The sequence below is a fragment of the Strongylocentrotus purpuratus genome, unplaced genomic scaffold (assembly GCF_000002235.5).
Source record: "Strongylocentrotus purpuratus isolate Spur 01 unplaced genomic scaffold, Spur_5.0 spur5_scaffold_6, whole genome shotgun sequence".
Lineage (NCBI taxonomy): Eukaryota > Metazoa > Echinodermata > Echinoidea > Camarodonta > Strongylocentrotidae > Strongylocentrotus > Strongylocentrotus purpuratus.
Window position 1 is genome coordinate 41,112,633 of NW_022145612.1, and position 18,037 is coordinate 41,130,669.

Consider the following 18,037-nt stretch of genomic DNA (forward strand, 5'->3'; position numbering starts at 1 on the left):
AAGCACTAAATTTGTTGAAGATACCATGACATATCTATTGAACTGAGAAAGATTAATGGTGAATTCTGTGAAATGGTGATAGGCCTGTATGAAAGTGAAAGTATCTCTCAACACATCTCAACACAGTTGAAGATATACATAGCAGGTTTAAGGTGTTTGTAAGGAGCAGATGCAATGGCTCAGTGGTAGAGTAGTGGTCTCGAAACTGGGAGGTCCTGGGTTCGAAACCAAGTCAATGCACTCCTGCCCTTGGGTAAGGCATTAATCATCATTACCAAGTCTCTTGGAGAGGACTTAAAGCTGTCGGTCCCCTGGTTGCTTACTTACAAGAATGCGCATGCTTTCTTAGCAGTTGGGCAAAACAAACCTTCAAAACCAAAGTTATGATAACTTTTTTACAGTTCTAATGTTATGGAAAGAGGAGGTGAAAGAAATGGAAGGAAAGAGAGATGAAGAGAAAGAGGGGGAAAAAAGAAAGAGAGATAGGAAGAGATAAGGAGAAAGAAAGATGGTAAACATAATGCGAGGGAGGATGAGATGCATTCAAAAGTTAAAACTTACAAAATGGTAATCAGGAATATCTCATTCCTTACCATACATTACCTTACAAATCATTCATACAATATTTATACATTTTCATATTAATGTCATTTTAGAGATGGAAATCACATTATTATTATACATGTATTATCATGAAAAGCTTTCTGAATGTGCTTTATTCATAAATGACTTGATCACTTATCATGGTCCCATACAATGTCACGATATGTATCTGTATCCGGTGCAAAGTTGAAAGGACAAAATAGTTGTGACGATGCAAACAGCCGATGACGTCGTTATTTGTGTGGCAGCATTAATACCAACTTGTTCCAAGGGCGGGTTTATTGTTAAACCATGGTCTACAAGAAGAAACAAAAGATAAAAGTGTAATAATAATAAATTTTAAGATTGAAATGCCTCCCAAGAGATGGATATGCCTTTGCATGCATCACGGTAATAACATACTAAACGCAAGGAGGGATTTTTGCCCTCTTCACGAAATTTGTCTTGAAGTTCCTGAAGTTGTATTTTCTTATAGTATGCCTATTATCTGGTCATCGACCCTTTCTTGCAGGAAAAGATCAAGTTGATACAGTTGTATGTTTACTTACACAGTCTGTCCCGGAAAATAAAGACCACGCATTTTAGACATGAACTTCAGTTAACTGACCTATGTAATCATCAAAAGCCGAGTTCATCCTTTTCTTTCTTTTTAAAATAAACGATCGAATCGAGTGTAACAAGATAAATAAGGTTATTTTTCTACTATATTCTTGAACACACACACACACAAGCAAAAAAAAAAAAAAAAAAAAAACACAAACAACTTAAGCAAACGATTGTCCAATTAAAGCTTATAGGCACTTTGCAGTAATTTGCTCTAGATATAGTAAAAATTGAATTAGATAAAATGTTGGTATCTCCAAAATTGATCATTTCATGATCTTCACAAAGACCTCCAAAGAATCATAACTATAGCAAAATTTACCTGATATTTCTAATGTATTTCTTTCATATCACCTTTCAAATAGTCATATCTCTGGTCTTTTTAAATGATTGTATAACTTTCAATGACCGTTAACATAGATATTAATTTGTCAGTTATTCACCCAGCCTGAGTAACCACGGAAACGAAAGGTTTCAATTTGTTCTTGAAATTCCGCAGGAAACCGTTTTACTTTCTTCCAGACTCTATATACCTACCTATCCGTTCAGTTTCAGGGTTCACCGGAGGTGGTTCCGTCAAGCCGTCCTCTGGAATAGTAACAAAAATAAACAATTATCATGGACATTTCCTTATGGTCTGTATATCAGACTGTTGCCCCATTTTATGGGAGGTCGTACGTCGAGAAGGAAAACTGTAGTCGTCAGTTGCAAGATAAGTTTTCACTTCAGTTCAGTTCAGTTCAGTTTAGTCGCATTTCACAATCAAATACAGTATTGTTTAAAAATGGAAATGGAAAGTTGAACGAAAGGTGATAATGTGTCTCTATCTCTATCTACGTATCACAGATTTGAAATCATCTACCCCACACAAATGTTGACAAAAATCTTTGTTGATGTAGATAGTAAGAATTTCTTTTTAATGTTCATTAGATAAACCCCGCCAAATATCTGAATATTATTGTTAAATGGAAACTTAATTCATTATTACGTTTCACCATTTCCCTGTCTTTTATGCATGAAAATGAATAATATCTTCTTTAGTTTTTCGTGCATGAAATTGATTATTGCACTGAATTAAATTGCATATTTTACACTATGTTTTACGATCTATATAATTCAAGGTCAGCTACAAACTTGGACTATCACCCCCCGAACATCTACCCCAAGAAATCTACCTCCACGAAAATGATGACCTGGAAATGTATCCCCGGATATATACTACACCTTTCGAATTTATCGGGCCCTCGGCAATATCCCCATTTAAGATACTTTTACACCCCAAATAGTTTTCGAGGGTAATTGGTGTCATTTTCAAAGGGGGTAAGTCGTTCGGAGCCTGAATAGGAGCTAAATGTCTTGGGGTAATTGTCAAGAGGTAATTGTTATTTGGATTAGTTTTCAGGGGGCGATATTCCGCGGGATATCGTCTTTATGTCTTTATGTGTGTACATAACAATACTAACCAAATGCAGTATTGAAAGCAAAGTTGGTGCACTCTCCGCTTCCATACTGGTTACGAGGGCACAGGATTCCTTCATAAGTGCTGTTTAAAGAAAGATCTCGCAACACCAATGAATGGTATTCCTTCCATCCGTCAGTGTGATAGGTCTCTTGCATTGATTCCAGGGGCTCGTATCTTAACCTCTTCAGGCCTCCATCCAATATCTGCAGATTAATAGACAGACTGTGATGTTGTTGTTGTTGTTGTTTGGTATTATTGGTATTCACTTTTTTTTTTTTTTTACTATTTGTAAATTCGTACTCTTCTAAAGTCATAGTTGTTTTGATAATATAATCTCTGATCCACTGGTCCATGAAAACCCCTCACCGCAATTGGCACCTTCCTGCCAGACCGGTATCTATCTTTCTGATTTATATACATGGAAGGTAACTCAAAATGCATTAAAATTGACAATAGATTGTCGAGAAAAATGGAGCATTTTTGACGTAAAGTTAATCTTGTTATCCTGTGTTTTCCTTAAATCTATAGCATTTCTGAGCGATGATTATCTTTCCTTATTCAAATGTCCTTATCATAGCCCCTCCCTCTCTAAATCTTGATAATATCAATGTCTGATTTGATTCATATAGAGTAGACTTAAATGTTTTTTCTACCTAGCAACAATTAATGTATGTAATTTGCATCTTGAATATTGATATACAATTATTTTAAAAAGGTGAAATAATTTGTAGCGAGGCACCTAACAAAGATGTATGCATTATATTTGATTACATTTATACGAACATAGTCTGTTTATTTTCAACCTACCTCTGTGACTACTTTTCTGTAGGAGATGTCGTAAGCATCTACGGGTAACTGCTCTGTGATTGCATCTTGTCGTTCAACACTGGTTCTCCATCTCAACTGATAGATGTGCTTCCTTGTTCCTTTAGGATCACTCACTACCACGGGTTTCATGGGGAGGCCTTTAAAAAAAATATATAATGAAAACAAATTTGATTAGGAAAAAGGGAAATTCAAAATGAATAAGGACTAATCGGACATTATTGGAAGAGTCACACTTCTTGAAACTTGTGGGGTTTAAAAAAAAAAAAAATTAGGGGGGGGGGTAACTCTTCATTAAAAATGGTCGATTTAGGTTACTTGGTAGGTCAAAACCATTTAGATCTACCGTCGATAGTCAGAAGTTCAAAATCCAATGAAATTACCCACTCGCGCGATCTAGGCCTTCACTAATACATTGAATTGATTACATATCCTTCGTTTCTCTTTTGGTTTACTTCTGATTACATAATTCACATTTTAAAAATGATCACAATTTGAAGGCTATTTTTTAATATAGATTTGAAGCAACAAACATGATATTGTTTTAGATATATTTTCACAGTTGAATCCATTGAGGAGGTAGATAATAATGGTAATAATAATAATTATAATAATAACAATAATTATACTTCTTCTGATAGAAACAACAATAATAATTATGATATTAACAGTAATAATATTGTTAACAATAATGATGATGCTACTAATAATAATAACCATTATGATGATGATAACAACATGAATAATAAGAACAACAATATAAAAATAATAATAGTGATAATAATAACGATAATATTTATGAATTTACATTATTTGTAAGGTGTCAAATCCACTTGAAATCAAAATGCTCAAGGCGCACTAATGGAAAAAATGAATTACATAAATATATCTGCATTACGAAAAAAAGAACAACATGAGTGATATAGAAATTACAGAAATGAAAAAGAAGAATTGATAATACACCAAATTAAAGAGATACATTTTAGATTATTGGTGATTGGTAAAATATTGAATTAATAATTGAAGAAAATTACTCAGTACTGAAAGAAAATTAAGCGATAAATGCGAAATGTTAGTCTAAAGAATTGAAATCATAAATAAAATCACCAACTTACCTGTAACATTAATGTGTGCACGCGTTGAGCCGAGAAGGTTGGTAGCCACGCAGGTGTATGTACCGTAATCGATCGAAGGGTCCAGAGATATAATAACAAAACTTGGAGAAAACAAAGAAAAAAGTAAGAGTGACGACACATTAGGGCTATTTTAAGTACGATCTATAGAAGATGTGGTCGGCGGCAAAAACCTTGACTGGAAGTAAACATTACAAGGAGTACGCGTTGTTCTCGTTAATTTATTGTGGGGTAAGGGGGGGGGGGGCGACTAATATTAGGCTGGGGGTCGATATAGACCATGATTTTAATGAAGTAAGTCAGACCAAATGTGCTGGTCTAGGGGATACGTCACATGGATCAATTCACGTCATAGTTTGCGGTTCGAGTCCCACCGCAACACTAATTTCCGTTGGCGATACATTACTCTACATTTGCCACTCTCCACCCATTAAGTGAAGTACTCGTGAATGGATAGTCCTACCTGATAAGAAGAAATTCCTTTAATACTTTAGCGCCTGATTTTGGCGACTCGGTACGGCCAGGGCAATATTATGTTACTTTGTATACAGCGCATTCATAATATAGTAGCTGCGCTTTATAAATGAGCCTATTATTATAATTATTATTATTATTACAAGTCAGCCAAGAAAGAGGAAAAGAAAGAAACACCCAATTTAATTAGCTATTAATTTGTCGTCACGGATTAATAGAAATTTGCCGACAAACTTCTGGACCAGCAGAATCAACACCCTCTAGGAAAAGGGGGTGGGGCGGGGGTTAGACTGCTATGGAGAAAATACAAAGTATTTGACATTGTTCATATAAATAAATCTATGATAGCTTACTAATCTAAATCTAAGGAAGAAATCATCTCTCCGTCTTTTTCCCAGTGAAAGCGGGCCCTTGGAATGGCGTCTACTCTGCATTTCAGGAGGAGGTATTTGCCCGATGCTCCCCGTAGATCGGCTATCTCTGCACGCACTCGAGGAACATCTGCAAACATTAATATTAAAAAAAGAAGATATACTCAGTTAGATACAGGTTACCAATGTAACCAAAAGACAGTGGGAGGGGAAGAGAGAGGGATAGAGAGAGAGGGGGAAGGGGGAGTGGTAAAGAGAGAGAGAGAGAGAGAGAGACAGACAGAGAGACAGACAGAGACAGAGACAACAGAGAGACATAGAGACAGAGAGACAAAGACAGAGAGAGAGAGAGACAGACAGACAGACAGAGACAGAGACAACAGAGAGACATAGAGACAGAGAGACAAAGACAGAGAGAGAGAGAGAGAGAGAGAGAGACCTGTATTTAAAATTGAATATTATTTTGTTGTTGAATCTAGTCATACAGTGCCCGACTGCCAACAAATACTAACCAACAACGATAACTTTTCACGACGATATGAAAACTTTTATTATAATTGGCCTTTAATTTATTTGTCATTTGATATTATTGCACTTCTTCTTTGTATATATTCATTATTTATTCATTAAGTTAGTTATTCATGGTTTAATACAAATCGTGATCAGCAGCCATGGGCTGAATTGTTCACAATCAACAAACACATTTAAAAAATACATAAAACACAACGTTGTAAAATTATACAAACACCACGGTCAGTAAGTGGTGTTTATTGTGTAGTGTATGTGTATATTCTGTGTATTCATGAATATCATATTTCTTGTGGATGATCTATCCAGTTTTCCATGAATATTCACCGGGAAAATGCAAATGTGATGCAAGATTATACAGGGGCGGATCTAGCTTTTTGCCAAGGGGGGGGGGGGGGGGTTGACCCAGTGGCGAATCCAGGTTTTTCTAAAAAAATCGCGCTGTTTTACTGTTTTACTTTTGTTATTCTTTCCTTTCCCCCCTTTTTTTTCTTCACCTGGCCGCCCAAGGGGGGGGGGGGTAACCCGCCAACCCCCCCCCCCTAGATCCGCCCCTGAGATACTTACATTGAACTTCAAGCTTCATCGTCTCCGTCACCACTCCCAGTGAATTCTCACTGGTGCACGTATAGTCACCACTCTGACGAGGCGTCACTGCAATCAGCGGTAAACTCTTATCTGTCAATCATTACAAACAAACAAACAAACAAACAAACAAACAAACAAACATGAATTCAAGGAATGAAGTGCTATATAATTTTATGCGAATTTAAATTTCAAAAGTAGCAAATTAGACTATGAAAAATAATCTAGATGGCATAATGATATTAATATTTCATAACATAATTGAGGCGTAGATCCATCCGATAGCGTTAGTCTGGGAGAAAGTAAGATGCACAAGGTGTATACAAAAAAATGAAAATGATTGAAAATCATCTTACGTTTACAAAGGGGTAACATTATTTTAGAAGGAGGCAAACAATGCTGTCTCTGTATTAATACTCCTAAAAGTAAACATTCATGATTCTATTCACATGGCACAAATATATACGAAGAATACTACGGGTAATTGCCTTCAAGTACACTTTTTTTTTAAATAAATATTTTTTACCCTGTGACACGATTTTATTGTTAGTTGAGATAATGTTACGTACTCGCACAGATTCCAAACTCTGGCGCCCCATCTTTACGCCAAGTAGTGTACGGGGAAGGAGAAGCAGCTACGTCACAATACAAGGTTACGTTGTCCGTCTCGTTGACGAGTATTTTTCTCGGCTGGTCCAAGCTACGGAACGGCGCCTTATTGGGTAGGATCTTGTTGATTTCTGGCGGATCTTCAACGATAAAAACAAATGAACAAACATAATATTGTCGTGGTGAACTAATGCAGGAAGAAAACATATTGTATAGACTTAATCATTATAAAAATATCTTATTCTATTTCTATAGTTGTTGTATCTTTGTGTCGTTATCTATGTATAATGTATAAGTCATGCATTGCTATGTATACCTTTTTGTTTGTTTGTATTCTCATACCCCGAGAGGTGGTCAAAGAGTCAATGAAATTCTACAAAAATAAAAAAATATCATGCAGGTAACTTCCGCCCTTGCTCGATACAACTATCTCTCTCTCTCTCTCTCTCTCTTTCTTCTTTTCTCTCTCTCTCTCCATATACCGTGCTCTTTCCCTCGCTGACTATCCCTATCTATCTATATCTTACCATAGAGGTAGATATATCTACCCACGTTTCTCTCAAACCCTTTATTTACCACCCCTCCCTCCACAACCCTTTATCTTTCTACTATCCTCTTCTAATTTCCTTACCTAACCATCTCTTTCTCCCTTTCTATTGATTTCGGTGCTGCAAACAAGCTATTCTACTATGTTTTAATCGAAACTAAACGCACTGAGCGTAACGCGTGGCGCCTTTGAGCGGCAGTTTACCAAGTTACCGTTCTTTTATTCTTCCACCATTAATCATCTATTCTAACGGATATGTTAATACATCAACCTATTGGCGGCGTGTGCCTGTTGTGCTATCTAATTATCATATTCACAGTTGAGTAGATTCCCTCGAAAGATTCTCACTTGCAGTATGATGAACACCATAATTATTGTGATAATTCAACCTTGAGTTTTAATGAAAGCCTGATCGTGTCATGTCGGAGCATTTATGAATTATTGTCAACCTTGCTGTGGCCATTGTACATGATAATGATAATGATAAGCCATAATTTTTAGAAAGAACTGCATATGAGCTATATCAAGTAGTCAATCAATGACTTGCATGACATAAGTGAACATCAATTGAAATATATTGTTTACGTACAAAATATGCCTTAGAATTTATATACATGTAACTGATATTTCATGAAACTAATATTCTGCCCAGAATGATTACATTTCATACATTAGACACAGTCAAACGTGTTTCGATGAGTTGTGTACTTACATAAGACATTGAGCGTAAAGTTAATTTGTTGTTCCATTACATTTCATACATTAGACACAGTCAGACGTGATTCGATGAGTTGTGTACTTACATGAGACATTGAACGTAAAGTTAATTTGTTGTTCCATTACATTTCATACACATTAGACACAGGCAGACGTGTTTCGATGAGTTGTGTACTTACATGAGACATTGGGCGTAAAGTTAATTTGTTGTTCCATTACATTTCATACACATTAGACACAGTCAGACGTGTTTAGATGAGTTATGTATACTTACATGAGACATTGAGCGTAAAGTTAATTTGTTGTTCCATTACATTTCATGCATTAGACATATTCAGACGTGTTTAGATGAGTTGTGTACTTACATGAGACATTGAGCATAAAGTTAATTTGTTGTTTCATTACATTTCATACATTAGACACAGTCAGACGTGTTTAGATGAGTTGTGTATACTTACATGAGACATCGAGCATAAAGTTAATTTGTTGTTTCATTACATTTCATACATTACACACAGTCAGACGTGTTTAGATGAGTTGTATACTTACATGAGACATCGAGCATAAAGTTAATTTGTTGTTTCATTACATTTCATACATTACACACAGTCAGACGTGTTTCGATGAGTTGTGTACTTACATGAGACATTGAGCGTAAAGTTAATTTGTTGTTCTCCTGCAGAAGATGTGAAGGCACAGGTGTATTGACCAGCGTTTGACCGGCTTACATTAGGAAACCAAAGACTATACGAAGTCTTTGTGATGTTCAAGTAAAACTTTCCCCATGTATTCAAAACATCGTCCTGCTTAGTGATGACGTGGTCTGTTAAATGAAAAGAAATGACATTGAAAGAAAGAAAGAAAAAGAAACGAAATCTCGGAGATGTGATGTTAGAATTTACTGGAGAGTGTTGTCAGTTTCAACAGAAAGGAATAATTCGTTGATAGCCGTGGAAACGATGAGCGAGGCAGGGCATGTGATGTAACTCTTTTTTATGAGTACAAATTCCAGTAGACATTTCTCCGCCATTCCAACTCTACAAAAATGATGAGACTTCAACCATGATTATGTCATATTAGCAACAAACAACAATACCACAAGGACTCAAGAAATTAAGAAATATGTTTATAAAATAGAAGAGGAGGAAAACACATATATTTGGGGTTTTTAAAAACTTCGTATTTAGCTTGCAGCAAGATCACTGTCTATTTAGTTTATATTTAGATACATGTGTATTGTATTTAGTTACTAATGGAAAGGTTACAAGTTGCAACTCCCGAAAAAACATTTTTGTGAATGGAAAAACAACTATCCTTTTCTTACTCGCTATAATTATGCTTGTAAAATAAAATATGATCTATTTACAGGCATTTTGATGGTATTTCAACAATCATGACTTCAAAAACAACCTAATGATAAATGTAGTTTTCTTGTTATCATGCAGAGTATTATCAAGATATTCAGAATTAAACATAAACATGCAGTCGATGACGTCTATTTTGAGGACAATCAGGTCTTTAAAATTCACCCAGTAAGAACAAAGGCATGATTTTCAAAACTATTTAAATATATATGCCAAGCCATATCATTTGAATACTGTGAGTCATGTTTTTAACAATGAAACTTATCTTATTATAGTACGGGAATCGTTACAGTCTTGACGTAAAATACAATGATGTTAATTAAATATGGTTTGACCTCCTCCTCCTTCTAATAGAGGTATGATCATTCAAACTGTTTGGGATCTTGGATAAATGTAATTCTAATTCAAGCAAAACAATATAGGTGTTGCTATAGAATGACTTTGTCCGGAGGTTCGCTTCTTTCATTGCCAGTAAACTCATCAGCTCGGTTCACTCGTCAAATTGACTGCAACCAAAGACGCAGGGCATATTTCTTCAGAGGTATTATGTAATTTTGCGAGGGAGCGAAACGAGGGACCAATAAATGTTACACTAATTTTAAAGTGAAATGTAATTATACCTCAAAAATATGATAGTTCTATTTCATTTCACGCATAGGGTTGTGATTAGTTCATTATTAGACTCTTTAGAACAGAAGGAAACAGAAAGGTGTCTACATCATTTCTGAGAGAATTTGTCACATATCGCAAGATGAAAGAATTTGCTAGGAATGACGAAAATGATCGCAAAATTGGCGAAAATCAAGAGAGAAAAAAAAAATCGAAAAAAAATAACCTAAGGGAATTTCAGTTATACTTTTTGTTCATTACCTATCTAATGTGTTTACATTAAAACGGCGTATTACATCACCCGAACGCTCTCAGTATATTTGAATATACAGCGGGAATCGTCCTTGAGTGGATTCCTCAAAAGTTTTTGCGACCGTGTTGCTACATATGAAATTGGCTTTTGATGACATTTATATTACTTTCGGATAATGACAATTATCTAACGTGGTAAAAATCATAAAGATTGTCTGTTATAAAGCCATGAACCCATAATCATATTCAATTCCAATAGATAAATAGAAAAAAAACTAAATAATCATACTCCTGCAATACTTTATATGTTCTTAATCATGCACACTTCTCAAAACAAGCATATTTCAATGAGAATAATTAGGACATTTGATTGATACACAACATCAACAATTCGTTTCAAAATAGATATTTTCCGTAAAACGAATTTGCATGCCAAGATGCATGAAGAAATGATAAAACAACCAAATAAGACAACATGAGGAAATAAGCTGTCATGATGAAAAGAGTCATGGATACCAGAACACATTAATATGGTTATAAATATCACAAGCTATGCAGGTATGATGAAGATGGAAGAGAGAAGCGAGATGTAATCTATGCTCGTTCATCTTCATCTAAATGGTTGCCGATCAGGAAAGTGAGATGATGAAACTGCCAAAAATACTGACCTGTCTTATTACCATTAATTAGCGGTTCTCGTAATGCATTTTCTTTGCCTCGAAAGTCAAAGGGAAAGAAAAAAGAAGAAAAAGTCGCATTAGAGCCAAAAATTCTCTTCAAGACTACAGTATACATTCCAATAATTTAGACTTCAGAAATGACAAGGATCGATATCTAGAGTAGAATACTTAAATTTTAAAATCATAAAAGAAGAAGATTAAAAAGGATATATACATTATCATGCTCGTTTCAAGGTAAAGAAAGCTGATACGAATTGGAACGATAAACATACTTGCACCGAAATCGTACTTGTACCAAAATCTTTTGCTGGACCCCAAATTGGCAATCTCGCAATGAAGAAGGACATTGTTTCCTTCGATGGTTCTTATCTTCGATTGTGTATCGGTCGTGATGAATCGGGGGTCTTCGGCAGAGGCTTGATGTTGAAAACAAAATGTTAATAGAGATATTTATATAGCGCCGGTATCCACCAGTCCCTGACACTCATGACGCTTAACATATTACCCTGGTTATAGCCGAGCTGCCAAAGTTACAGATAATGGGCTTAAACAACTAAATTACGGCTTAAATCATGCAATAATTATAACTTGTTTATTAATTATTCATGAATTGTTTGGTTAAATATATCGAAACTGCAACTGATATAGAGACTGTAACTGACAAGAGCAATTCATTTGAATATTTCGATATCATGTTCTTGCAGTAAGCGATGCAACATTGTGCAAATCGTCAATTAAGACAAATTAAACTTTATCAGCAGAAAAGATTTGAATATTTTCTCTTGAGTAATTCAATAAATTTTAGGCTCGTTTTTATGGGAACGACATATCAAATTCAAGTCTTTATCAAAACATATTTCTATCTATATGGTAATGATATTTGAGGGCAAATATGGCAAATCTACTGAATGGATACCCGATGGAGAGAGAGCGTTAATATTGACTTTTATAATGTAATTCCCCCTCACGATACTTTATAAAAACAATTATACCAATATTCTTCTTCTTCAAGATCAGCGAATTCATCATTTGAAACATTTACTGAATCATGAGTTGCTTCTGAACCGCGTTTGAATTTACCACTTGTCAAGTTGATTTATTGCTTAATTTACTGCGGTAAAAGTACTTTTGAAAAGTATCAGTGAACCATGGGGAATCGGCTTTTAACTCATCGAGAAGCACGTTCATTAATTATCGCTCGTGCTAAGCGAGCTGCCAAAATGAGTATAAATAAGATGTGTAACCATCTTTTCTAGTTGGTATTAGTCAGCTTTCTCACCAAATCCAATGTCTTTTATTCTTAATTTTATTCCTTTATATGCCTTCTTATTCTTGTAGATTTCTAGAGAATTTTTTAAAAGTACATAATGTTAAAATAATGATCACTGTAAAGTTTAATACTGTATCAAAAACCGGGTTCCCCAGCGAATGATTTCAACATTTCGTGTTTCACTAAACCCTAAACGAATTCTATATCAATGAGATGTACAGCATTTTACAATCTATTTTGATCTTTTTGGCAAAGGGATATCATAATTAGAAAATATAAAGACATTTTTCTCGCCTTTAAAAATGAAAGACATTATTAGCATTAACATCAAATCGGTTAGGGACAGTCTGTAAACTCTATCTGACATAACTTTTGTAAAAAATGAGGTCTTTTTGTAATAATCATCGCAAGAACTTTACTTTATAGTAGTAAGATGTTCTTAATGACGCTGTGTCAAATATCAGTGACTGGTTGCATTTTTAATAAGAATATTCGTTAATTGCCCAAGGTCCATTAACCATAAGTTTTGTAAATATAAAGTGGGTGTTAACCACGTTTTATGAAATGTATATTGGACGCGATTGTTACAACTCTCCAGAACATGATAAGAAGGTAATATCCTGGATAAACACAGTCTGGTTCGCACAGAAATACATTTACATGATGAAATATAGTCTATTGCTCTTATTTCCCTTTCCCTAATGACATTGAAACCACCACTGCATCTAATTTGATGGTGATCCGACGGAAATGAAAATGGGACCGGCCAACTCATGCGCATAAACCGTGACAAGTCTCTCTTAACAAACTACCATTAGTTGATTAACAGCAAGGTCATATTATGAGTAAAGAGGCAATCTAAAAGACAAAATGATTTTAAACTTTATCTTTATCTTTATCATTAGCATTATCACGGCAAACAAACAAAAACTCGGAGAAGGAAAAGGCATGCGTCAGAATGATACAAGTGTGAATATTGGATATGACATGCATGCAATAAAATATTTGACTCAGTCACGAAGATAATAAAGCGTGCTTTGTGCAAATTATAATTTAGCTTATGCAAACGCACAAAACACACGCACACGTATAGACGCACCCACAATCATACCTCACCCTCATTCAAACTCGATAGCATGTACTCAACCGATAATGCAACTGCAACCCAATGTTGATATCAGCTCCGAAACTGTTTCGAAACTCTTCCCCTTTCTCCGCGGAATGGGTATTTACTACTCGATGACGTAGAGTGGGCCCATCCACTTATGGGGCAATGGTGTCATGGAGGGGGGGGGGGGGGGGGTTAGGGAGATGAAATTTGAAAGAAGAGTGAGGAGAGGGTGTGTGTGTGTGTGTGCGTGGGTGTGTGTGTGAGAGAGAGATAGCTCGTGTTATCTTCTTTTTTTATCTCTCTTTCTACGTAACATCTTTAGCCTCTTTCTTTCTTTGGCGTAACATCTATCTTCTTTATTGATTAATAGGTGGCTTTTTTCTTGCTTTTTTGTCATTCGAAGGATGAACTTGCCCCTGTGTATTCTGTAGCTATGGCACTGGTCTATGACTTATCCTAGGTTTAATACAGCACACTTACGTAGAGAGCAAGGGGTACATGAGGGCAAACCCACTCCTCTCTAAAACTGGTGTTTCGGAGGTCTCAGTGTCGTGTTGTGACATAATGGATGGGCGGTGGCACATTTAACAGTACATATCATTTTACATCGACTGCTTAATCACATAAAGTGATTTAATATCATTGAAGTAAACGGGCACGAAAAACTTACTTCATAATATTCTGCACAAAGCGAACAAGTTTTTTAAAGATAATAAACAAAATATCGGGCGCCAAAATGCGAGTCTCAAATAGGTCAATCTCCACATAATTTATGATAAAACATGATACATATGAATTAGATCAGTAAGGTAAACATTTGCAAGGAAAAAGGAGATAACTATTCCATTTATGTATTTCATTCTAAGATAATTACTGATACAAAAGTGTAAATATTGACATATTAATGTTACCTTTCATGTTCGATTTTCGCTAATTAACCTTTCACTTTGGATTTAATTTTTACTGATAATTTCATTTAATCTGTTGTAAGGGGAGGGGCGTTATGACTACTTCAAATTATGGACTTCAGGATTCGCTATACTGAACAATACCTGTAAAAGGGTAAAGAAGTTTTTCATTTTGTAAGTTTTGGCGGTAAGCCGAATACCATTTTCTCCAGCACATCTTTTTTTTTTAACCAACTTCTAGAGCAAGCACTTGTTTCATTATTATTGTCCTTTATTATATGGCCGATTACAGTCTGGGACCTCGTTATTTTCCATAGAATCCTGAAGCTGCCAAATGTTATATAACCTTACATTCCTTTGATCAAATAGTCCATACAGCTATTTACATTTAAATTTCCCTATAACTTTGCAAGAACTTTCACACTCAGTGTTAAATATATCCTCTTCTTGCATGCCTCCAAATATCCATATCTAAACCTAATAAAAGGTGTTGTTGAAATTGTTTTAAACGTTATTTCAAATTAATAAATTAGTATGATACTGATCAAATTAGTTATAAACACCATCAATATTAGGAATATTACAATGAGAACTTTATTAATTATCGTAAGTGTTTGCACGCAATATTATTATGGCTTGCATGTTTTGCAAAAAATCGTTGTGTGCACACAATAGCATGTGCTTTCAAGACTGCTGTCCATGAACGCTGTTCATGAGGGCTAATTAATTGAAATGAAAAAAGAAAAAAGAGTTGTCCATTTTGATAATCACGTCAATCTAACTGCTACAGGCTCACTGCAATCGCTTCATGCAATAAATGTGATAGAAATCCAACTGCTATGTGGGTGTGCGTGGGTGTGGGTGTGTGCTACTTACAAGGGAACGAGGAAGCAATGTGAAGATCATCATAATAGTGTGACACCTCGGCCTCAGGTAAAGACCTGATTTCTTGGCCGATGTGAGGACACAGGGATTGCTCTAGCAACAAAACCAAGAGAGTGAGTTAATTTATTTTCAAAGGAAATTTAAAAGAAATGACAAAATGTTATTGGTAAATGTGCGGTGTGAGAGTTATGAAATCTAAAAAACGAAAGAAATTAACCGCACTGTCTCAGCTTAACTGATCTACGATAATGGGCATTTAAGAATATGAACGCCATAGTATTCTAGTATGAACTATATTTGCAAGTCAAACCTATGGAGAAATGTCTTGGTAAGTTATGACATCATACATCATACATCAGTTCTGATGATTTCTTTTAACTATAAATAAATGTGAAGAAGGCCTTTTAATTGCTTTCAGTATTTTTTTACTTGGACGTTGACGGGTCTCGGTATTTCTGATTGGAGGTCAATTTGCAAAATGTAATTCTACTAAACCTCTCATTAAATATTACACAGAACATGACCATCGTCTACATGAACAACCAATCAAAGTTAGCAAATACATTATTAATACCCTTACCAAGTGTTGTATATTTATAGGTTTTATTTAAAAAAAAAGATTTTTCCCGATTCAGGTTTCTTGACAATGTGACATACTAAAGCTTACATCTAAAAGTACTCAGCAAAGGCCCTTATTTAACGCGTTGACTACTGAATTATCTTATTCCCATAGACTTAACACAGGGACCACCAGGTTCCAGTAAGCAATGAGTTAACAAGCCCACATTTGATTCTTGATTTACGAAAAACACAAAAAACATAAAATGTCAAATGTATAAAGAAATATTAAAAGAGGATTATTAAGTAAGTTATACACAACTTGTTTTTGAATCGCCACGTGCTCCAAAAGAAAAATTATTTTAATTTCTTTATTCTTTGTTAGTTAGTTTGTCAGTTTTTCATTAATTTCTTGATGTAAAACGCATCGAGCAATATTTCACTGGAGTTTGCGCTGTACGGTAAAAGAAACAATTTTATGTGTGAATGTATATGATTTTTTTCTTACCTTGACTTATGGAGCTGTGTATGACCAAGAAAACACTGAGAAAAGACGCCAGTATCCTAGCCGTCATCCTCTCTCTCATCAACGGAAATATTCCAAATATTTCCATTCTGTTGATAGCTAGATGAACGATGATCTGCCAAAATAGAAATTTTTGATTTTAAACTACTGTTCAACGTGTCAGAAAAGAGATATATTTTCGATGCTATAGTTTGACGTGCATGTACAGTATCATGTATAATGAATAATGACATTGAAAATATTCATACAAAGTGTAAAAACGTATTTCGCTCGCAACGCCCCGTGAGCCGAAGAGCGTTGAGAATTCCTCAGAAAGGTGTGTATTTTCAGCAGATACTTCACAGACAATATAGTAAATTATGAATGTGTGTCGGAAAGATCATCAATATTCAAATTGATTACATTCACGTGAAAGATCAAAGGTCAATTATTCATTGGAGACATGTTTGATGAATTACCGATGAAAATAAGTGGTATTCTTGAGAAGACTATACAAGAGATGATTTGTTTTCGTTCTCATTTTGTAGTTTCCTTGTCAAATGGATTTTCTTTTTCCAGATAAATAGGAAGTACAAAATCGTAAATTCAATTTGAGTCAAAGTACGAATGAAACGGATGGAAAAACTTGTCGATTAAAAGAAAACATCTATATGTACACTTGCAATTCATCATTTGCACAACACACTCACCAACTCATACAAAAAGATCGTTTAAACACTTTCATTTTAAGTTTTACCTTAAGATTATTATTTTGTTTTGTTTTGAGGCCGCCATCCTTGTCAAGCTTTACTTATGATTGCGGTCTCCTGCACTTTTCCAACAGAATAGTTCGGATAATACTTTAAACTTATGATAATATGTTATGGAAATAATAAGTTTCGTTATTATATGTACATATATATTATTATGTATATAAAAAATTCATTTTGACATGAAGAAATTATTGTTTGTTTATGTTGTATTATACCTTACATTTATATGTTCTTTGTTATTCAGATCTATTTTATTTGGCAAAAATGCAGAAATAAATCAAATCAAATCAAATCAAATCTTTTGTCGTGGAAGCACTTACACAGCTTCTTTTATCAACAATTTTGATGTCAGAATTATTTGTTTGTTTGTTTTAGTACAAAGGAAGAAACGTACATAATATATTTAAATTTATAATACTCACCAGGAAAGACTGAATCGAAATACCTTAAAAGTCACAAAATCCCATGAAATCACAACATTTATTATTTCCTGTGAGGAACAGTTCCTTGGCGCCGACCTGGTAGCGAGGTAACGCAACTGGTGATGTCGTAGCTCAACTGATGCTAGAAAACGCGCGTTCTTGTAACTGCATCAAAAATACACCCACTAAAACTCTTCTCCCTGAATCCAATTTTGGCTGTGTCCTTAATCAAGCAATATGCGT

The 18,037-nt window shown here is 34.9% G+C and overlaps 1 protein-coding gene and 1 long non-coding RNA gene across 2 annotated transcripts; both read right to left on the reverse strand.

The window, feature by feature from the left end:
- Positions 1 to 308: 308 nt before the first annotated feature.
- On the reverse strand, positions 309 to 9,360 carry LOC100893757 (neural cell adhesion molecule 2-like). Its single transcript, XM_030999975.1, has 9 exons — positions 9,098 to 9,360; positions 7,154 to 7,333; positions 6,567 to 6,677; positions 5,454 to 5,601; positions 4,609 to 4,709; positions 3,476 to 3,633; positions 2,670 to 2,871; positions 1,744 to 1,794; positions 309 to 899 (listed from the first exon to the last, which is right to left on the reverse strand). The coding sequence occupies exons 3-9, from the start codon at positions 6,583 to 6,585 to the stop codon at positions 760 to 762; spliced, it is 819 nt and encodes a 272-aa protein (XP_030855835.1). The 5' UTR covers positions 6,586 to 6,677; positions 7,154 to 7,333; positions 9,098 to 9,360; the 3' UTR covers positions 309 to 759.
- Positions 9,361 to 11,275: 1,915 nt separating this feature from the next.
- Positions 11,276 to 15,631, reverse strand: LOC115929877. The gene is made up of 3 exons (XR_004066755.1): positions 15,528 to 15,631; positions 11,635 to 11,778; positions 11,276 to 11,398 (listed from the first exon to the last, which is right to left on the reverse strand). It is a non-coding gene; the product is annotated as an uncharacterized LOC115929877 (long non-coding RNA).
- Positions 15,632 to 18,037: the final 2,406 nt, after the last annotated feature.